General features: G+C 42.1%; 4 protein-coding genes across 7 annotated transcripts in view; 3 read left to right on the plus strand and 1 right to left on the minus strand.

The window, feature by feature from the left end:
* LOC121309657 (protein FAM102A-like) overlaps window positions 1–4,408 on the plus strand; it is a 49,899-nt gene extending 45,491 nt beyond the window's left edge. For all 3 annotated transcript variants that reach the window (XM_041242704.1, XM_041242705.1, XM_041242706.1), the window contains one exon: window positions 329–4,408. In XM_041242704.1, the coding sequence (XP_041098638.1) occupies window positions 329–374 (46 nt within the window). In that variant the 3' untranslated portion in view covers window positions 375–4,408. The remainder of the gene's footprint in view (window positions 1–328) is intronic.
* Window positions 3,911–6,856, minus strand: LOC121309658. The gene is made up of 4 exons (XM_041242707.1): window positions 6,461–6,856; window positions 5,921–6,030; window positions 5,344–5,559; window positions 3,911–5,249 (listed from the first exon to the last, which is right to left on the minus strand). Exons 1-4 carry the CDS (start codon window positions 6,781–6,783, stop codon window positions 5,101–5,103), a joined length of 798 nt encoding a protein of 265 aa, XP_041098641.1. The 5' UTR covers window positions 6,784–6,856; the 3' UTR covers window positions 3,911–5,100.
* Window positions 6,857–7,437: 581 nt separating this feature from the next.
* On the plus strand, window positions 7,438–9,468 carry dpm2 (dolichyl-phosphate mannosyltransferase subunit 2, regulatory). The gene is made up of 4 exons (XM_041242698.1): window positions 7,438–7,479; window positions 7,880–7,969; window positions 8,253–8,355; window positions 8,783–9,468. The coding sequence occupies exons 1-4, from the start codon at window positions 7,477–7,479 to the stop codon at window positions 8,836–8,838; spliced, it is 252 nt and encodes an 83-aa protein (XP_041098632.1). The 5' UTR covers window positions 7,438–7,476; the 3' UTR covers window positions 8,839–9,468.
* A 2,049-nt stretch (window positions 9,469–11,517) lies between these two features.
* On the plus strand, window positions 11,518–21,944 carry pip5kl1 (phosphatidylinositol-4-phosphate 5-kinase-like 1). Of its 2 annotated transcripts, none has more exons than XM_041242688.1 (10): window positions 11,518–11,747; window positions 13,211–13,405; window positions 15,679–15,729; window positions 15,983–16,137; window positions 16,384–16,508; window positions 16,706–16,740; window positions 17,024–17,079; window positions 18,307–18,419; window positions 18,868–19,030; window positions 19,603–21,944. In XM_041242688.1, the coding sequence occupies exons 1-10, from the start codon at window positions 11,589–11,591 to the stop codon at window positions 20,009–20,011; spliced, it is 1,461 nt and encodes a 486-aa protein (XP_041098622.1). In that variant the 5' UTR covers window positions 11,518–11,588; the 3' UTR covers window positions 20,012–21,944. The 2 variants fall into 2 exon arrangements, with proteins under 2 accessions (XP_041098622.1, XP_041098623.1); XM_041242689.1 differs by lacking the exon at window positions 11,518–11,747 and adding an exon at window positions 12,250–12,908.
* Window positions 21,945–22,134: the final 190 nt, after the last annotated feature.

The following is a 22,134-nucleotide window of genomic DNA, read 5'->3' on the forward strand; positions in this document are numbered from 1 at the left end:
GTTACCCCTGGTTACAGTGTGCTTGTGTTTTGAATCCTGTGCATCTGTAATTATACCATTTAACCGATTCGATTTTACAGTACAGTTTCACAATTGTCATTTTGATCCTTTTCAGTCGCTTTTAGTGACCCCCAATTTTTTGGTTTTAAATAAATTAAATGAAAGTTGTACAGTTTGTACCTGGTGAACATGTCAATGTGTGTAGTTGCACAGAGACTGGGTAAATGCACACCCCGTCAATCCAATGACACGTTTCCGTTCAATAGCGGCCCCTGTCTGTGCACTGTGTGAACTGCAGTAACCTTTACTCCCTTCCTCTCTTTTGCAGGATATCGGCTGGTGTGTTCGAACCGGTGGTGATCGAGAGCCATTAAATATTGTGATTTCCATATTGTCACTGTGCGAGCAAGTGAAGTTGCTCCCTCCACTGGAGACCATTGTGGAACAGCTGCCAAGCGTGTGGAGCTGCTGTCCTGTACCGCCCTCCCTGTGTGTCCTCCTAGTACCTTTCATAATATTAATGATAGACGTATAGATTATATATACACTGTGTACCACTAATGGGGTTCTGCCATGCCAGTGTGACATGTTAAAGATTATACTACTAATATTAATAAGAATTACTACTGCTGGCAACAGCCACTGAAAACAAAGGGCGAACGGGGAAGACCTCTTAAATGTCTACAATTTATATATTGCTGTTTTATGTATTGACTGTAGGGTGTTCTGAAGACTACGTTTCCCAGGAGCTCTTGCTGCTGCACCGCTCAGGGAGTTGATCTCTTGAGATGCAAAGAGTGATTTGGAAATGTAGTTCTGTTGTATTAAAAAAAAAATTCCGGGAGTACATCCTTTCCGGACAGCCTGGTTGTCTGGGAAATGCGGTTTTGAAGTGTTCAAGTGAACTGCGGGAGAGATTTTGCCTGAAAGGCTGTATTGTGAGAGCAGGGTGTCTGGGTCTTGGGTATACTGGATTTAGAAAAGGTATGTCCTCTTGAAATTGGAAGTGAAATGCTGTTTTGAAACCTGTGTAAGAGGAGAGATCAGTCTTGATTGTGTTGAGGGGGGAATTCTGCTATTGCTGTGAGCGCATTGAAATCAGCCTTCAACACATTCAACACAGCCTGCTTTCCAGTGTAGAGTTCTGCATGTCGAGGAAGCAGAGCGCTCCACTTGAGGGGTATCTCCATGCTGGTGTAGGTGAGGGCAGGGACTGGGGTCTGGTTTGTAACTGTTTTAAACAAATTGAACTCTGATGCTCTTGGAGACTTTAACCAACTGTCTTGTTGTATTGTTGTTGTTATTATTGTTATTAATATCTGAGAAGAGGCTGCTTCATGCAGGCAGTGACTGTTATGATTGACATGAGTCTGCGTTTGCCTGAAAGAGCGATGCACAGCATGTCTCTGTTCAGGCACGTATTTTCCAGGGAGTCCTTCTCCTAAACAAACCAAGACAGCTAGGCTGTTTTTTCTGTCACCACGAAAACGGTTGTTCTCGTGCATGCTAGCTGGGCTGGCTTGTACGAGAGAGAAGCAGCGTGAAGTTCTTCATTAAATCTGTGAGCTGCTTGTCTCTGTATTTCTCCTTCCTTAGCATTTCCTAGCAAAAAAACATTGTCTCTTAGGCTCACTGTGGCTGCTGCTGTGGAACTATATAGACCACAACAGTATTGTTTCTGTCGTATATCTCTTCTGCATACACTCTGCTCAGTATGGGTTAGATTCGGTTAAATACAGCGCCTGCCTTTCCTATTCTATGACAATTTAAGGTAAGAGGTGCAGCTTCAGTTATATGTGACTTCAGTTAAGAGCTTGCAATGCAAACTTCTTCTAAAAAAAAAATTGATTGAAAAGCACCTTAATAGGAAAATAACCCAGTTGCTGCATTTTTTTTTAAACAATGATCTGCCCCATCCACATAACCTTGAAAGAGCCCTGTCTCTAACCAAGAGAGTAAAAACTGTTTTTAGGACGTATTCGCTGATCAAAAGACCAGGTGCAGGAAACGGCGACCTCTAGTGGATAAGACGGGGTAATTTCCACCATTTGGAAAGTTTTAACCATACCCTAAAAAAAAATAATAAAACTAAATTAACATCCAGCAAGTCATTCATGACAGAACAAACACTAGCACTAGGACTAGACCTGCTTGCGTTGCGTTTTCTGTATCAAGCAGCACCTTTCGTTATTGTGCATATCTGCACCAGCCGGGCAGCCGATCATGCACAGGTGTGTCTAGGCTATTGATTAACCCTATATCCCTCTAGCTTGGAACACATTGATCCTTTCCACTGTTCCAGTAGCGAAGCGTTGCAAGGTTTTGCAAGCGAGTATTCGAGTATAAATCGAGCACTTTCTCTATGTCGTGGTGACTTGTTCTCAAACAGAACGCTGAAGCCCGTGTCTTGTTTTCTGACGGCGATTGTGTTTAACCCTTTACCGCTGTCTGTAGATATTACTAACCTGTTCACCTTTCACCGTGTTATAGATTTTTAGTATTTGATTTTAATGTAGTTTTGTTGTTTGTTTTTTTTTTAAACCAGCGGGCTGGTTTTTTTTTTCTTTTCTTTTTTGATATCTTAACTGAGGGGATGGAAATCATAATTTACCCCCCCCCTTCAACTGCGTATTATTGAAAACGAGAGTTCGGCGTTCTCCATGTTTTATGATACATTTTTGTAAACGAGGCCGTCTCTTAATTTTGTTGTTGTACAAGCTGTTTGTTTTTAACTTGTGATTTTTTTTCTATTTAAAAAAAATAAATAAAATAAATCAGTATAAATAAAATATTTTAGCATAATCAAGTGCTGCTGTTGTGGACTGAAATAAACGGGTTGCCAGTCTGTCCACGGGTAGGCGCTGTGGTTCATCTGTGATGAAACCCTGCCACCGTGAGCCCGTGTGTTTGAAATGTGTTTTGGCCGTTCACAATTCCGTGTAGCCACGCAGTTCCACGCGTGTCAAGCTACCTTTGACTGGATGTAGATCAGAGTGGGGCTCTCTTAATGATTTTAACACCCGACCTGGGTCAATTACAATTGTCTAATTTGTAGATCAATATCATTGTATTTGGACTTCAACACTGGCACACCTGCATAATTGTAATTAAACCATATAATTGATCACTTACAGTTCAATTACACAACTATTTTTTTTCTTGAATTTGATAAGTGTGATCCACTGCATATGGGCATAATCTTGCTGAATGACGCAAATAAAAAGTGATCTGGCGTGTTTCTGTATTTGAACCTGTGATGTATGCCTTGGTTATTTTATACAGTGAACATGTGAATCTGTGTAGCTGGGTGTTGCTTCTGTGGCGTAGTTGTAATGTTATAATTGTAATCACCGAAGCAGAATTGTAATTCAGTCAAACCCCATTGTAATTCCAAACGATGCTGCTGGAATTGTAATTCTAAGTGACCACAGGTCAGCTAAACACGGGCGGGTCTAAAGACTGCTCTTTCCACTGTGTTGTATTGTTTGTATTGACGTTTTAATAACTCGCCCCTGCGGAATGAAAACACCAGCAGGAGAGTTAAGAGAGATCAGATCTGTCGCTTTTTAGATCATTAACACAGACCCCCGGGGACAGAAGCGGCAGCCGCAGCAGTATCCAGTTGGATTTATCTGTGCAGCATCTTCTGCAAGAATATCGAGGAAGTCCGTGACTAAGAGACAAAGACAAAGGGACCAATATTAGCAGTTATACCCACATATATATAATCTTTAATACTGATATAGATTTTTTTTTTTAATATCCTGTTTTCAAACAAAACGTGGACTAAGTTACTTTGCACTGAATCGTTGTAAAATAACCCCATATTCTTAACAAACCCTAGCCACCTCTGTTTCTACAAACCTTTTTGAGTGATCACAACTGTGCAGCAGCACTGAATATTTTTTAAAAACCTATTTTAAGTTAAGGCTGATCAATAATATTGTGCAATATTAAAATACAAGAAAGTATTGGAGAATTGCTGTAGCGTTCCACCCTCGCTGATTTTACAGTGGTTTTGTAGTCCAGTCCCAGGTGTTTCAATATCACAGGTAGCTACAGTGACGTCACAATTTGTATGGGTTTGTAGCTGATGGCACTGTTGTATGCGTGGCATGGATACAACACACTATATTGTAGGGTGGAAGAATAATGACCAGTTCACTCAATGGGCTTGCTTTGACACACATTTGCACGAGTCTGTTTTCTGAAAACTCCAGACTGTATGATGCCCATTCCAACAGCACTTGACAAGTTTAAAATCTGTTCATTTTTTTTTTTTCTTTCTGGAAAGGGATTCAAGCTATGCACAGGAGTCTGGGACTCCCAAGTAAGATGGATATTAATAATGTGTCTAACTCCAGAATAAATAATAAATACAGAATTAAATTTAACCAAAAAAAAAAAACTGCAACACAGAATTCTATAATTCTTACCAGGAATGGATAGAACCAGAATGTATAAAAAATATATTTTTATGATACTCCAAAGTTTGTTGTTTTTTTTGGTTAATAAAGGTTTAGAACAAAAAAATTTGAATTGCTCCGAAGGCTTTGTTTTTATTTTCTATTTTGTTTAAAGCAGGTTTATCTTGTTCAAATCAAATTCCCTGGTAAGGTGGAGCATTGTACTGTATCTGATTTGAAAAGTATATTTGTATTTACATATTTCAGTGTTTCCTATTCTAGATTGGAACAGTATACATGTAATATTTTGGGGAAAATAAAGATATCTTTTCGTACCTCAATTAAAACGTGTGGTCTTTTTATTATTATTGTATTTATTGTATCACTAATTCCAACGCACCAGCACACTCAATAATCCTTAATCCTGTTGTGTTAATAGTCTTGACGACAGACGATCAATGGTATTGCTTTTGTGATCGTTTACCTTAAAGCTGAAACACCTTTAGTAAGACCCCTGTTCTACCCCTTTTTAAATAGACAGAGACAGAGAAGCTGTTTCTATTTCCAACATTCCCATTAAGATTACTTGCATAGAAATGTGCTTTGCATGTTATTGCAAAGTGTGTGTATAATAAGGAGGGGGGGGTGGGAGGGTTGGCTAAGAAAGCATTAGGCCGCCTCGGCCAGTGCTGCTTCAAAACGTGTCCCCCTTCAAGCAGTAGCTCTTCCGACGCTTGCGCCCCTGCTTCTCCGCGAAGGCATAGCACAAAACGCACCACATGTTCTCTTCGGGGACGATCTGGATTCCGTTGGGAGTTCTGATGGGCCGGAGCGCACAGGACCCTGAGACGGAGACAGACAGAGAGAGAGGGAGATTCCTCACTATAGTTCCAGATTTGACAAATAGATTTTGGGAAGTCAGCAGGGCTGCCCTTACCCAGTATGAAATAAGCAGCGGCAGCGAGACACAGGATGATTAGTATGATGGTTCCGGGCCCCACGTCCTCCAGGTAGCAGCGGTTGGGGCAGGCGCAGGGGCTCTGCACGAAGATCTCGAACGCGTCGGGGCTGGACAAGACCTGGGAGTAAGAGACTGAGCGGTTGCCGCTGCAGCGGTAGTGAACCATGGTCTTTGTCGAGCTCCTGTACAAGGCTTGAAACATATCATACTTTTTTAGGCTTTCGCTTGATTTTTTCAGGGTTTCAATGATCAAAATTAGCAAATATATTAGTTCATGTTTAGTTGTATACATTGTTGATAAATACATAACACTGATATACCATGTACAGTATCAACATTAGCAATTCCTGTTAGCATATTGCTTATTAAAAACACGTTTGTTTTGAAAAGCTGCACAGAGTTTGAAGGTGACGTTGAATAACCTCACGTTGCTGCACACAAACTGGACAGCAGACCAGGCCTGCAGGGTTCGAGGGCAGGCCAGTCCGGAGCATCATTGTTATTTTTTTTTTAAATTGCACTCCAAGGCTGCACATACTGACATTCTGCTCACCGGGGTAAGTCACAGAGAGGGTTTGCGTTTGGTTGCTGTAATTAAACTCGCCTCCCTCGTGTCTTCCGAAGTTTAGGTAGCTGCGGGCCTGCCCTGTACCAGCGTGATGTCTGAAACACAAGGTGACACGGATTTCAAAGCCAGTGAAACTAGAACAGTTTAAATGACTGAACAGAGGATGATTCCACCCCAGAAAAATTGCGTTTGGCGCCACCGCGTGGGCTAATTCCGCAATATGTATTTTACACTTGTCACGAGTCACAGAGTAATTGTTCTGTTGTGGCATAATGCATTGTGAGTGCAGTTATCGTTATACTGGTTTACCGCCGTATCTTTTACCACACTTCTCCATGGTTATGCATTTACTATAGATATAAATATACATAGTTAGCTATTATTTACAACGCTTCATCATGCTTTCACTAACCGCATTACTGTATACTTGGCTGTGCTTTTACTAGGATAAAGTTTTATTAAGGCGCGCTCGTCTAGAATGAATCTGCAAATCCTTATAATTCGCGCTGACTGTCCGTCCTTTACCTGACTATCAGGCACACAGCCACGTCCAGGCACTCTGTGGCAGCGATCTCCGCGACGGGCTCGCTGAAGGGGTGACACGGGCTGAAGGACACCAGAATCTCGGAACCCTCAGACACGTCCGCGGCGGGCACCTTTCCATACCTCACCAGAAAGCCATCCGAGTCGCCCAGGGCCGCCAGGTCGATCACTCCCGAGCCGTCATTCACGATATACTTACAGTGATTCACTTGAATGCAGCCCGTCTTCTTGTGAGAAGTCACTGAAGTTAAACACATAATAACTAATACAATACAGAGCTGCTCGTTGCTTTTGAAGACCCTCATTTTAGCTGTGCAGAGAAGCAGAGAGATCTGGTCGTGTCTCTCTTCTGTAATGCTTTGGTCAAGTGCATTGCAATGTAGCATGTAGGTGTGGGTGAGAAAAAGCAATTATAGCCTCCTGGCTATGAACTGTCGAGTAAGAACCAGACCGCTCCACGCAACAGTAGCACCACCTAGTGTCCAAAACATGCTTTACAGCTGCGCTCAGTCAATGCTCGTCATCACTGTCCCATCTGTAGTCTGTATTACTGAATTCAGCCAGTGAGAATCGGGCATTGCACCGTGTAAATCTACTGTAAACTGCCCCGTTATTTAAAGTGGTATGATGTACCAAAAACCACGCACAAAACCCGTTTTTGCAATACCAGCGTCGTTATGCATTTGATCTGAGTGTTATGCCCCACCGTCACTTCGATCCCTTCCAGAAGTGTGCTTAATTATTAACATGCTATCTGTATCTGAAATATCATTGTACATATTTACATATTGAAATATGACGCGTGTTTAAGTGAAAGTGGGATACACAGAAGGCAGCGTGTCTGTCAACTCATGTTAAAAGTACAGTAGTCCTTGACGTGCTTAAGAACTACAACTCCCAGAAGACTTTTGTTTTTCGACTTTGCTAATTGGAGGGTTGGTTGTCCAATCAGAGTATACCGGAAGTAAAAGGGAAGGAAATTACACGCGTACAACATTATGGTGAGTCGGGGTTAAGAGAGTTGATGGGTTTTGCATTTGCTTATTGTCGTTTCTGTTAAATATAAGAGAACGCTTTATTTATGTTACATATTTATAAAGCAAAGGCAGTCAATAAGTAAATCAATCAATAAATACAGTTTGCATTAGCGCCCGGTACAATGCAGTTACCTGGCACTGCCGCTCTGGGATTATGTTACAATGTCATACAGAAATTACAGTGGCAAAATCGCGTAGGCGAAATGTATTTATTGTATAGGAACTTTGTTCATATATATATGTCACTCTGAAACCATCATAATAATATATTTATAAAACAATTGACCACAGCCCTGTTCTCTATACTCGTATCGTATTGAGATTGCTATGCTTTTAACTGCTACGCATTTCCTTGCATTTGTAGGCGTCAAGTGTGGACCAGGCAGTGGGGCTGGGGCTGGTCGGCTTCAGCCTGGTACTCTTCGTATATTACACATTGTGGGTGATCGTTCTGGTATGTATTTTATGTTACATCGCATGGGTGATGAAAGGTTAGCAGGAGATTGAAAGTCGTTTACAACACGACAGAGTTTCTCAGACAGGTCCGCTGCAGAAACAGGACAGCCCGCTTCTAGAATACCACAGGGGCTATTGGGGACACTAACCGTTCATATTCGCAAATGGCAACAGATGCTAGGGGTCCAAAATCTGCCTTTGTGTTCCCTTTAAAATGCACGAGTGAAGATGCTGAAGCGGCAGCTCGTATTTCCAGCTGTCTGTCTGCGTTTCCTTTACAGCCCTTTGTAGACAGCGATCATGCGATCCACGGTTACTTCCTGCCCCGGGAGTACTCCGTCATTCTGCCAGGCGTTGCTGCGCTCGTTCTCGTGTTGTTTGTTGGTGAGTGTGCTCTGTTTTCTATTGCTAATGAAATTATATCTGCGAAGGGTGTGCTTGTGGGTGTTACTGGGGCCGTTCCTCATTTAAAGGGGTGCTTCAATATGTGTGTATGCATTTAGTGCATGTTAATAATATTCAAGGATGGGAATAAGACTCCCATTGCATAGCAGTTTGATCCATTCCTGGTTTTGCCACGAGTTTAATAAGAAACACCTGAGTTCGTCGCGTATACACTGAGGCTAAATCAGGCTCATTTTAAAACCCGGAATTGCTGGGAACCGCGATGTAATTGGAGTCTTATTGCCACCTCTGATATGATTGTAAGTAATAGTTGGAAGGGCTGGTTTGAATGCAGTGCGATACAAGGCTGACCTCCATCCCTGACTGCAGTTGTGTTTCTTGATGAATAACTGCTGTGGCTTCGCAGGGACTTTTATCGTGGTGGTAATGTGGAAGAACAGAAAAACAAAGAAGACACAGTGAAGAGAGAAAGAAGCCCCATTGAGAGCCATGGAAACATTCCTGGGGTGTGCAGGGAGGCAGTGCTGGGACTGCAGTTCATTAACACAGAGAGAGTGGAGGGACAGTGGCTATTCAATTCCTCTTGAAACCCTGAGATCTGCAGATTGAGTCTCCTTGTAAATCAAGTGTACCTTAGATCATGAACAAAAAATAAAATCTATTGCTGTGTAAAGGAAACTGGCCTACTTATTCTATGTACGCTATATAGCATTGTGTGAACTAATGCAGTGAAATCCTCTTAATAGAATGTCTGGCTAGTTAAAACGACCACAGTGGCATAATGAAAAGTTCCTTCTCTTTGCTATCACTTTGTTTTAAGTGATCAAAATCAACATGATCGCGTTAAGAGGTTTTCATTCTATTTTTTAACCCCATTTTATTTGGTGTTACTCCTGTAAGAATCCAGGAGGATGCGGGACAGTCATTTGAGACTGCCTTGCTTAAAGGAACAGTAGCGAGCCCTGGAGGAGTGATAATCCGGGGAGGTGAAACTCACTGTGTCTCTAAACTGTATTGCAAAAAAATATAAATGTATATGTTTTTGTTGTAAAATATTTCATAATTGACCAAGTAAATATAAAATGAAGCTGGTTCGTCTTGTCTGTCTGTTTTATTTTCAATATAAAGCCTTTACTACCATCATTTTAGGGTATGGTTTACCAAATTAATATCAACAGCATGCTAGTTTACACATGTATTCCCTTGAAGAACAAAAGCTCTACTGTTCTGTTATTGTCCTAAAGGTTTGAGGAAATATTGACCATGGGACACCAATAAGCATGGCAGATTTATTATTATTATTATTATTATTATTATTATTATTATTAAGCAGACGGAAGATACGGAGAGAAACGACAGATGAAAAGACATAAAAGGAAAATAATAACTATAAACATTTAAAATACACAACTAACAAATAAAATAACACGACACGTTTAGATTTGGAATCGATGCGTGACGTTACACGTTCCATGCCTCGTTTTTTTTTTTTGGTTTCGCCTACAATATAAAGGAGGAAAAAACTACAAAATGCGAAGTGTTACTAATTTAAGGTGACACGTCAGTTCTTTACGTGTACAGTGTAAAATAAAAACAGGCGCACTCTTTAAAAAAGAATTAAAGCAAGCCGTGTGCAAGATGCGTTTCAGATGCACCTCGGTCGACACGCGGGAGTGACAACAGGGTAACTTTACGGTCAGTTTAGCAACACATTACAGTAGATTTAACTTTTAAATAGTCACATTGCATGCGTTTTCTCACCGTTTCTAATAATTTAAACAAGTTATTTACATTTAACAGGAAAGACGCGACGCACAGAAGTAAAATATAATAATTCCGTATTAATAATATTAATAATAATTGTAACGTCAATTATTTCTACCTTGTCAAAATTTGCTAGCTGTTTCATTAATTCTAAGCCAGGCTATTCCTTTGGGGAAGCACTGTGGGGTCACAGGCACGTCCAGGCTAGTACCACTTGTAACTGACAGCTTAGAAAAGTTTCTCAAGCACCCAGAGGAACAGAAACAGGCAGCACTGCTTTCGAAAACGAGTTTCACAACTTGAACTCGAGCAAATAAATAAATACACACCAGAAGACTCAACCTTAGCCATTTAGAAATGAATTCCCAGTCTAATTGCACAGGTAACTGTACTGATACATACGGGAAGATTGTTCACTCCCTAACCAATGCACGGATTCTATGAGAATAGATGTATGAATAATATTTTACCAAAGGGTATTAGTTAGGCACTTGGTATATTGCTCTGAATGGAAGAAATGCGGAAGAAAACGCAAAGAGCATTGTGTATTGTGTTTAAAATCATACAAAAACATACCCACTTAGTTTCCGCGAATTAGGAAACTAAGTGGTTATGTTTTTGTATGATTTTAAACACAATACACAGTGCTCTTTGCGTCTGGGGTCTCCTGGTCAGAGCCGGGTCCAGCACTGGGGTCTCCTGGTCAGAGCCGGGTCCAGCACTGGGGTCTCCTGGTCAGAGCTGGTCGTTTTTTCTGGTTTTGTTGGTAAAGGAGACGGTGCTAGTTGGAGAGCTGGTCTGTTAAAAATACTGTACAGTTCTAAAGGTAAACTGCTTGTTGCCTATTCCCCTAATTTAACCTATTTGCTGTACACCTCGCCTGGGATTGTAATACATGCTGCGTGAGTGCCAAGCAAGAGGCCGGCCGGTAACTCCCCTCTGGTCACCGCCAGCCACACCAGCAGTCGGTGGAATTATCAGAACTTTTACGCATTTCTTCCATTCGCCCTTCCTTCCAGAGACCCACCACACGAGGTCGCTGAGTCAGAGGGACAAATGAGGAACTTGGAAAATTGTTTGTAACCAGGCAACCGGCTTAGGTCTTACATATTTTATAAGTAACGCTTGTGCCTCCGCAGCACCCTGACAGCTCTGCGGTTCAAAGAGCATTGCTTGTGTAAGACCTGGCTGTGTGACCCGTGTCCATAAAGCAGTTTTTTTTTTTATTTTATTTATTTTTTTTAAAATAATATTTAATTTAACTATTGTGATGCAAGCTTATTCTTCAGGCGTTGTGTCCGGGGCAAATTTAATTTTTAGTACTCGTTATACATTGTTTATTAAATCGGTGTTCAGTTGTTCTTGACCCACATTTTTTTTTTTTTTTTTTTTGCTTTTGAGTAAATAACTCTTAATAAACAAACTTCAACGAACTGTACAGCAGCTGAATGGTTTGGACTTTAAATAGGAGCGTAACCGAGGATGAACTGCCGAGCAATGAAACAGCCGGAGAGCGAACGTGTTTAACACGGGCAAGGAGAAGAAGATTCGACTCAGAAGGAGACAGTAAACTTTCCTTCAGAAAATCAGCGTTTCTCACGCGTTCGGTAAGTGCAGTGTTACTGTAACACATCGGTCAAGTCTTTCTATAATGTAACTACAATGGGTCATATGAATACTAAGAAGAATAAGAAGAAGAATAAGAATAATAATAACGCAGTACGTGAGAAGTGACATAACAAGCTTGTAAGAGTCTATTTATTTATAGGCAACTTGTTATGAATATATATATATATATATATATATATTATATATATATATATATATATATATATATATATATATATGTGTGTGTGTGTGTGTGTGTGTGTGTGTGTGTGTGTGTGTGTGTATATATATATATATATATATATGGTTGTTTTATTACAATGCTTAGTGCTATAAAGTCCAAACTGTATTAACGACCGCCTGTAGGACCGCATGTCTGTAATGACCGCTTCATGAACCCTAGTTCAGATTCATAGTTCATATGTTAAATCACATGAATCTATAGACTGACTGACTGCAAACACGACTTGCGTATAGCCCCTGGGCGGTCGTTATAATCATTTTAAGTGACACTTGTTGCTACAGCAGGATAGCAAACAGTATTTTCATCTGGACAAACACAGCGTGGGTTATAGAGGCTGGAACCAGGTCACATATAAATGCTTGTTCTCCTACAGCGACAGCTGCAAGCGCCTCACATACTGTTAGCACCCTGAATATTACAGCAACACACCCGCCCTACAGGGATAGCTTGCATTATCCGCATTGCCGTCAATAGAGCTACACATTCAAACCCCAATTCACTGTCGAGCTGCAGCCTGCACAATGGGACGGTCTCCCTGCAAAGTCATTTTGAATTAAACGCGTCTTTTTTACAGCACGCATGCATTCATAGCAGCGGTCTTTGCTTTAGACGTTTCGTTGTGTTTCGCGTTTATTTTGTAGTGGTAATAATACTGTAGCATGCTGAGGTTGTGGATCTGTCCACCCAGCTGTTTTGTGCGCGTCAGCACCCCTGTGCGATCGGAGCCCCTTTGGTGCAGTCCGTACTGGAACTTGCTGACAGGTTATCGCCCTCGGGCTGTTCGTGGGACGAGTTCCAGTGGAACGGGAGGCTGCTGCGCTGCAGCTCGCATCCGAGAGAGCCGGGGCGGAGCAGCATGAACGCAGCAGCGAGAAAGACACTTGCATGACTAGTCAACAAAATGAGCCAAAGCGAGGTATGTGTACCGTACCAGTTACCCTGCTAAGCTCAAGCCGATGGGCGCTGTGTTATTTATAAAGACATTGTTTTGAGAAAGGTGTCGCTCGCTGTAATAACCAATAACCTCATAGATCAGACACTGCTAATATAGGCGTCCTTTATTGGTGGGTTAGTTTTAGTTAACTAGTTACATCTGATGTCCACGAAGTGATAAAGCAAGGAGGGAGTGGTTAATTCACCTTTCATCGTCCAGTCCATTGGCAAAACTGCCAGCTTCAATGCATGTATAGAAACGCGCTAGCACTGTGTTTGTCGTAGATGGACGCGCAGGAGCCCTGGCCCAGCCGCCGCACCAGGACGTCGAGGAGGAAGCTGATATTGAATGCGAGACAGCAGTGGAAGCTGCTCGGCTTGTTCGAGATCGGCGAGGAGCACGAGTTCTACCGATTCACCTGCATGCTGAAGGAGGGGCTGGCAGCCGCCGTGCAGAACTGTATCGACAACCCGCCTCCGGTAGGAAACGCCCGGCACCCAGTGCCTTTCTGCGATGCTTGCTCAATTGTGAGCGGTTCCTATTGCAAATACACCAACGCGTATTTGTTAAAGTGCTTTCTCCAGAGCGCAAGAGCTGCTCTTCAGTTCTAGCTGTCTGTTTTATATCTGTATAAATATGTGTGCAACTAGGGGTGTAATGATACCCTAATGTCACAATACGATGAGGTTGAGATACAATGTGCATCATGATACACGTGATAGTCCCGATTGATTAAGTGCATGATGCATAATAAGACCACGTGGCAATTGAATGCTTTAATGATGGGGCATTTTGTCTTGCCAGGGAGGGTATGTAACCATGCCAACTATAAAGCTCACTTCTGCACAAGGACACATTACACCGGTACAGGTAACATGGGCTAGACCACCTAAAGTGTCTTTATAGAGGTAAGAGTCTGTGCCATGTAGACACCTGCCTCTTTTGGTCAAACATCCTGCACAAAGAGGGTGCTGCTGCTTACTTGTATAAAGACCTGACGTATGTCTGCGCAAGGCAGCTAGAGCAGAAGAGCAGCTTCTGATCAACACACATGGTTCATGGTCTCTGCAAGGTCCGTGTCACGCAGGTATTTCACAAAGGCTATACCTCTGCGCTAGCAGTGAAAGCCGTTGCAATATTACGATCTGTCTGTGGTTTGGAGACGAAGTCATCAAGGAATTCACAGAAGATCACAACAGTTGAGTGAAATGAAGAAGTTGTTGTAATATACAGCAGAACACCCCCCCCCCCCCCCCCACACACACACACACATACACAGTATGGCAATTTTATTCCTAATGCTTGGTTTTAGACAGGCAACCATGTCAAATTCTTAGATAAAACCATAAAACCAAGAGAAAACTGATCTTCTACACCCATTAATCCTTAATTACTCAACTTGAACTGCAATTTAGTATGGAACAAAAAAACAAAACAATTGCTCCCTTTGTGGACCGTCTGTCCTTCATTCTGATTCGTCCTTTTTGTTTTGTTTTTTGGACTGGGAGTGTTGGGGAGCTACGAAGACCAATCGCCTGATCACCAGACACGAAAGTGACCTCCCAGTAACGCCCAGAGATTGCGCTAGGACCAACAGTGTCGTTGTTTCCTGAAATGAAGCTTCGGTGCCAGCAGGAAAATAACAACAACTCGCCTGTAATGGTGCAGTGTTGCCTGTGGTGGCTCTGGGATTGCAGATGCATGACAATATGATATCTCTAAAGCAGCAGTGTTGTTAGCTATTGTTCCATTAGTCGTCATGGGGACTTTATTCCCATGCGCAGAACTAAAACCAGCTTAGTGTTGCAAGTCCCTCTTTGTGTTTGATAAACAGTGAGATGTGTTTGAATAAACTGAACAGTGGCGAGGCTAAAGAGCAGCGTTGTTTATTCCAGGGAGGATTGATAGATACTAATATTACTCACAATAAGCATACAGTGAAATGAGCTTCACCAGGAGGCAGGTTTTTAAATGTGGTATTAAAAGCAGAGTTTATGCACTGTATTGGTTTCTTCATAGGTTTATATATATTCTAGTATTTGTTAAAAAAAATTCATCCTGCAAGGAGATTTTAGAATCACAGTAGTTTTTCTACCTCTTTATTTTAACTTGTTTTAAAAGGATAGAAATTATATATATATTTTTTTTTAAATACACAATGTTGTATTCAAACACGTATTAAACTAGCATTTTGCTTCTCTATAGCATAGACAGACAAATAAATAATAAGAAAAATCCGTTCATCAACACCAGAGAGCTGGGCCCGCCCCCGTGTCATGTGACCTGCAGCGACAGGCTGCAGCTCCTTCGTGATCAGGAGCCTGACTCTGCTAATCCTGCACGCAAGGTCAATAACTGTCCATCACACCCACACTGCCTGCGTGCCCTGGTAACCCTCCGATGAGGAAGGGCTTGTGACTCAGGATGACGCAGGGGCTTTTTACCCTCCAAACAGGGCATCTCTTGTCTGTCTTCATCGTTGCTGCTTGCCCTTTCGTTTGACTGAAATCTTTTGCTTCCTTGTACCACTTCCTGTGCTGTCGGTCACACGGTCTGGAGTAAACCTGCCCTGGAAGGGGAAGTGATTAGGTACCAGGAAGCAACAGCGATTGGCAATCTGTATTGATCTGCCTGCCCCGAATATGAAAATAATGTATCACTATAAAGTAAAGAAGCAAAATACCTAGAAAAAGGGGCTTATGTCAGGGTATGAGATATAACTTGCTGTTTTTTCCCCCTTTGTCTCTGCCAGAATGAGCTTGCTGAGGAAGACTTCAGAATGGAAGTGAACCAGGGGCACAATGTAAGTGGAGAGAATCTAAGCTGATCAGCCTGGCTACATCGATTAGCGATTGTCAGCGTGTTCAGTACAAAAAGGATTATCAAGCCATGTCAAGCAGTCTTACCTAGTTGTGGGTTCTTTATTTTGAACAAATGTGCATGTTCAATCGAGACTGGCATATGGTCGCATTCATTTTAATACACTGTTATATATAATACAAGGGCTAAGGGCTGTGGCACTCGTCTCTCGTCTCATTCTCTGCCTCCTTTCACAGGGGTTTAAGATGCGGACGTTTGCCGGCTCGGTCTTTTCTCATTTCCGACAGAGGTTGGGAATGACGGAAAAGGAGTATCAGCTCTCCCTTTCCTCCAAAGGCTTGTACCTGAAGTTCATCAGCAACTCCAAGAGCAAGGCAGACTTCTTCCTCACGTGAGTCAGACAGAAGCGAACGGGACTGAACTGGGTAACCCTGAGGTCTGCAGTGCTGTTCTACACCAGGGTTAACAGGATACACCTTTAATTGGTTCATTTGAAGAATTAACATAACTACAGCAAAAACCTGCGCTGGAGGGGTTACCCATCCCAGCTTTAGAGAAGCGTCGGGTTCAATAAATACACAATCTAATGAATGCAGAGATTCATTCATTATTAAATGTTTTTTTTTTTTTTACCCAGGAACGACAAGAGGTTTTTTCTGAAAACGCAGAACAAAAAGGAGGTCCGATTTCTCCTCTCCAACCTGAAGGTGTACATGGAGCACCTGGAGAAGTACCCTCACTCTCTCATCGTCAAGTATCTCGGTAAGAAAAATTATTTGAAAAATTCACAAAATGTCATTTAAATTGTCGACGCTGCATTAGGATTATTTCCATCTGACCTCTGTAATCTAATTATCTACAAAATTGCATCTGAATGTATGATATGATATTAAGAGTGCTTTTTAAAAAATAATTGAATATATAAATAGCTGTTGTTTTTACTTATCCCTTTGTTTTAGGGGTGCACAGGATCAAAATCCCAAATCATGGAAAGGTAGGGCTGGTTGTCATATTGAATTCATTTGGATCCCCTTGCCTACTCTGTTGTTCTGGTCGTTCTTTCCATATTATTCCTTCTGTTTGTGAATTCAGTACCCCTGATTAGGGTGTTGTTTGCATGGGGGGATCGGACTGGGAGTGTTGGGGAGCTATGACGACAGATCATCTGAGCATTATGGGATACAGATTACCTCCTGTTAACCCCTAGAGATGATCCAACAGCGTCATTGTTTATGTATATGTCATGCATGTTTTGGCTTTTTTTTATTATATTTCAGAAGTACATCATAGTGATGCAGAGTGTGTTTTACCCTGATGAAAGGATCAGTGAACGGTAAGAGGCCAGTCTAGAACACACTGGCTGACGTTCCAGCTGCACCATGTATGTTTAGTCGATCTAAACGCGTGTAAACTCCAGTCTCTGTGTAAACTACCAAGAACCCGCCCAGAACAACAGTTTAACTGCTCCATGTTTCCAGCTAGTTTTGCACAATTATTCCAAACGTTTCGTGTTAACTAGTTTTCAGCTGGTGTGTTACAGAGGATAGCAAACTAGAGGAATAGTAATTGCTGTGAAATCGTTGCTTTGAGTCCCTGGTAGCTGTACTTACATTGTGAGCGTTTAGCAATTAGTCTGTTCATTACCCAGCAAAGCTTCTGGGGTCTAGCAGATAATTAGCAAGAGATGGGAACATTGCTTTTTTAATTGCAGTATTACACAGATTCTGTGTGTAATAAAATATGCTAATGTGTCCTTTTTAAAGAAACAGTACGTAATTTATAGTCATTTTTGTTATCTTAAAAACCTTAAAAGAAAGCTGATTTGGTATCTCAAAATCACAGAAGTATGAATATGAGTGTGATTGTTTTCATGTTTGTTTGTTTGTTTTATCTCTCCCATCCTTGGGAACCAAATCCGCCTGTAATAAAGTGAATCACACCTAAGAGTTCAGTTTCAAGCCTGCATTATGGTTTTTTTGTTTTTGTTGGGAAAAGCACTGAAAAGAGATACCCGTGGTGCCTCTGTCAGAAGAACAAAGGAGAAAGCTGACCTCACTGGTTTGCTTTCTGTTCAGTTTCATGGGAGGAGTCACGTGTGCCACAGAGGGCAGAACGCAGCCAGGTCACTAGGACAGGTTCCACATGTCTGTCTGTCAGTGAAGGTCAGACTAGCACAGTAACCCCCTCGTAGCCATGGTTTATTTCCATGCTGTTTTCTGCAGCTAACACAATACAGCATCAGAAACGTGTGAAGATGCATTTAAATGCAGGGAATCCAGATGTGACTTTCCCTTTAACAGAATATTTCAGAAGTTTATGTAGAAGGAAGGAAAGCCTTTACCACCTTAAAGGGGAGGTGGTGTAAGCCACACGTAGATGAGAATAATACATGTGTGGAGTTTTTTTTTTTTTTACCAATGCTTTATTATGGTAGTGCTTTTATTATGGTAGACTTTTTTTATAAGGGTGTGCCTTGACTTGGACTATGAATTGAACTAACAGGATTGCAGCGCTGACTGGGTGCAATGCACACTGCCTGTTTGTGCTGAATTTCTCTCAGGTACGATATTAAGGGATGTCAGCTTAGCCGCTGGACAGAGCCGACCCCGGAGAGAAGCCAGGAGATCGTGGTGCTCAAAGATCTGAACTTCGAAGGGAAATACATCTCTGTGGGTAAGAGAGAGTCCCATTGCTCATCTGTAGAGGCGGTGACTTGTAGTTGGGTTATCATGTGACCCCGTGTACACTAAGACAGTCTGGAAGAGTTCAGGCTTTTCAACTCAAATGCATTCTGGGAAGTGTAGTCCTTCTGTGAAAATGTGATGTGAGAATGCATTGCGATGCGACTTGAAACTGGTACTTTAGATGCCAACATACAGTCAGAGAACACTGTGAAGAAGCTGCCAAAAGCTCTTCATGAACGCTTCTGCATCCCTAATTCATTTAAACAGCTGCAATCTCTAGTATGGAAATGTGGTTATTAAACCGCTATACATGTGGTTTCCCTTGACTGGGACCAGTTAACTCGTATTCCCTGCTGACTGATTGCATACTGCTGAGGAAGAAGAGGAAACACAGATCGCAGGCTAACCCTGAGCCTGGCTGTCCTCTCTGCCCCCAGACCAGCAGCGCTCCTGGCTCATCCGGCAGATGGAGATCGACACAGAGTTCCTGCAGGGGCTCAACGTGCTGGACTACAGCCTCCTGGTGGCCGTCCAGCCGCTGCATGTGGACGAGAGGAAGACGAGCCAGTCCCTCGCCAGCCTCATCATGCGCACAAAGCAGTACGTCTTCTGGTCCTGTGACTTTTCCAGCTCATCGAAGGGTTAGGGAGAGGGTAGGAGATGCCTGGTGTTGCCCATTTTTTGATTTTCAGACAACACAGTTGGAAATTCAATGTAGACAGACTTGGGACAGAGGGTAGGAGGCACCTCTTTGCACACAGAGTGGTGTGGGTATGGATTATGTAACCATTTCGTTGATGCTGAGTCATTGGGTCCTTTAAAACCTGACTACAGTTTAAATATGCTTTACTATACATCTGTGGGATTTGCAATGCTTTACCATGCATTTTCTCTGCTTTATTGCACATTGTTTGCACTATGGTAAACTTGTCTAAGGGTGTGCCTCGATTTGGAATTTGAATTGAAATAACAGACTTGGGTTCCACCGCAGATTTGAATACATGCTGATTGCTTGTGCAGAATTCCTCTCTACAACATCGAGGGATGTCAGGTTTGACAGGTTCGGCCCCAGATTTGAGGTGAACGGGATTAGCGTCTCCTGCTCTCCACGGAGGGAGCTGCGTTGTTAAGGTTTGTGATGCGCGGTTGGTCTCGGTCTGATTCCCCCGCAGGTCGGTGAACGGAAGCAGCAGTTTCTCTGTGCCGGGGATTGTGGAGGAGGAGGTGGCGGAGCTGGTGTCGGAGACAGTGTGCAGCACGGTGCAGTGCCAGGTGAGGGAGGTGCACCCGGACAGGCCCATCTCCCTGCAGACTGTGGGGGCCCAGTCCAGCGTCGAGTCCAAACTGCAGGCCCAGAACCGCAGGCTGCTGCCCATCTTCAAGAACCCCCTCCACGTCATCGACGGGCCCGAGGCACGCTACTTTGTGGGGATCGTCGATATCTTTACCGTCTACGGCTTCAGGAAGAAACTTGAATACCTGTGGAAGTGCCTCCGGTACAGAGGACAGGCCTTCTCCACCGTCAGCCCGGACGTGTATGCCAGGCGGCTGTGCCACTGGGTGGAGTCTCACTCTGTGTAGGAATGGAGCAGAACTGAACCCCAGCACAGCCTTGGAACCTGTACACGGCATAACACCCCAGAATGACATTTGATTTTATACACGCGCACACACACACATATACAGCTCTTGTAGTGACACAGTATATCTCTTCACCCTTTTCAGGAAACTAGAATTTTTGTGTTGTTATTATTGACTTTGATAAAACTATAACAAAGGCAGAAACAAATTCCCCATACCTGAAGCCTTCTCCTGTATCCAAACAAATCATCCTTCCAATCCAGGTTCTATCTATACTGGTTATATATATATATATATATATATATATATATATATATATATATATATATTTCCACATTTCTGTATTTGAAGTGAGAGCTCAGAATGTTTTTTTTTGCCACTTTGTCAGAGCTAGATACTTGGGAATGGCAAGCCTGCCCAGCAGCAGAGTGAGTGCTGTGTAAATCGCATTGTGAATGAATGAATGAATGAATGAGCTTGCTGCCTGTAGAGCTGGTGTGCTGCGAACCTGCAGTGCTGCTTCCTGTCGGGTTTCCTGGCTTTCCTGAGTGGCTTGATCGAAAGCACTGGCTGTTTTTCACAATTCATTTTTTTTAAAGATTTTTTTTTTTTCATGAAAGCTTGTAACATTAAATGATACTTATTTTATATATATAAAAGAAAAGTACTTTATTTGACTGTTGCGAGCTTTGCTTTTAATTCCTTAACTTATTGAACACACCTGTAAGATAACTCCACTCAAAACAGCACGCTACCAATCTAATAAACTAACACATTCATTAGAATACACTGATGCTGCTGGATTCGTTGTCCTAAAATGCAGTTTTTTCTGTAAAGTTGCTTTCGTGCTGAAAGAATCCAGATTTGTTCGGCACCGCTGCCTGCCAAATCTTCTGATCTTCGCTGAGTTCCTGTGATTTACCTGTCCGCCCTGCAGGAACCAGCACAGGGTCTGATCCTGTCATTGAAATCTGGTGTCAGTTCAGTTCTGATGCCCCTTGTCGATTGGGTCACATTTTGAACGAAACAAAAAATAGTTTTGGGTTTTGTTTTTTTGCCAATCTGGTTTCGGCTTTGTTCACACCCGTAGTTACAAGACACAAGTGCAAGTGTTTGAGAAGTCCTATTCATTTGAAAAGCAAGGGAAACGTTGACCGAGCTTTCTGATGAGATGTGAGAATATTAATAATGAACAGTGTGCTCTGACTCCTGAGGATTTTCAATTCTTATATTCAATACGCTGTATTTAAAGTCACTTTGATGTAAGCCTGTTTGATTATTTTATTTACCCCAGTTAAACCCAACCAAAGCCCCTACTATTGAGGGCAGTGAATGCGACGTTATGGCGCAAACACCTCGCTGATACGCACGAATGATCCGTGAATCCCAGCGTGTGATGCATCTTTTGTTCTTTTTCAATCTGGGACGTGCTTTGTCAGTCTGACTCGCTTTCATGTGAACCAGTCTGATAACGAAAGGAGCTTTGGGCTCGTACACGCAGGTATTGCTGGAAAATAAAGCATGTAAAAGATAATAATAATAAAAAATACGCGTTTTGCAGTTTTTCAAAGTGCAAACAAATGCCTGTGCAGTGCCAAATGTTATTGAAAATAAAAGTACCTGAAACAGTCTATGTAGTTTTTTTTTTTTTTTTTTTTTTTTTTCTAGTTGTACAGCTTGATGAAGAAAGACATTACAGCTGCATTGTCTGTCTGGACCTAAACCCAACTCCTTTTTAACACCCTAGTAATCCCATTGATGCTGTTGAAGTTTATTGTATCCGCTTGCTACCTTACAATAAACATACATTATCGAGCAGGGCCATTCATCTGGGACGCTGGTTAACTAGCTGTTTCAATGCTGTGGACCTCTGCTGCACATCCACTCAGAAGGACTGTCTGCTTTTGCAGTGGAGAAAGGTCCCCATTTTAAGTTTTGCATGACTATATAATATATATATATATATATATATATATATATATATATATATATATATATATATATATATATATATATATATATAATTCTGCAGAATTATTTGTTTTAATTAAAGCATGCTTGTTTTACTGAAGCAGTTAGCTTTGTTTTTGTGTAAGCTGCTGTATCGCAACAAGGGAATCTGG

The sequence above is a fragment of the Polyodon spathula genome, unplaced genomic scaffold, assembly GCF_017654505.1.
Source record: "Polyodon spathula isolate WHYD16114869_AA unplaced genomic scaffold, ASM1765450v1 scaffolds_1422, whole genome shotgun sequence".
NCBI classification, from domain to species: Eukaryota; Metazoa; Chordata; class Actinopteri; order Acipenseriformes; family Polyodontidae; genus Polyodon; species Polyodon spathula.

What these genes read in the sequence shown, in the direction of transcription:
- LOC121309658 (XM_041242707.1), bottom strand. Translation starts at nt 6,783, where the DNA reads ATGAGGGTCTTCAAAAGCAACGAGCAGCTCTGTATTGTATTAGTTATT. An exon ending in GCTGTGTGCCTGATAGTCAG is followed by an intron (nt 6,031 to 6,460) that starts GTAAAGGACGGA and finishes CTTGTGTTTCAG; the next exon opens with ACATCACGCTGGTACAGGGC. An exon ending in CGCTGCTTATTTCATACTGG is followed by an intron (nt 5,250 to 5,343) that starts GTAAGGGCAGCC and finishes TCTCCGTCTCAG; the next exon opens with GGTCCTGTGCGCTCCGGCCC.
- dpm2 (XM_041242698.1), top strand. An exon ending in CATTGTGGGTGATCGTTCTG is followed by an intron (nt 7,970 to 8,252) that starts GTATGTATTTTA and finishes TTTCCTTTACAG; the next exon opens with CCCTTTGTAGACAGCGATCA. An exon ending in CGTTCTCGTGTTGTTTGTTG is followed by an intron (nt 8,356 to 8,782) that starts GTGAGTGTGCTC and finishes GTGGCTTCGCAG; the next exon opens with GGACTTTTATCGTGGTGGTA.
- pip5kl1 (XM_041242688.1), top strand. Translation starts at nt 11,589, where the DNA reads ATGGTTTGGACTTTAAATAGGAGCGTAACCGAGGATGAACTGCCGAGC. An exon ending in CAGCGTTTCTCACGCGTTCG is followed by an intron (nt 11,748 to 13,210) that starts GTAAGTGCAGTG and finishes TGTTTGTCGTAG; the next exon opens with ATGGACGCGCAGGAGCCCTG. An exon ending in CTCATCATGCGCACAAAGCA is followed by an intron (nt 19,031 to 19,602) that starts GTACGTCTTCTG and finishes ATTCCCCCGCAG; the next exon opens with GTCGGTGAACGGAAGCAGCA.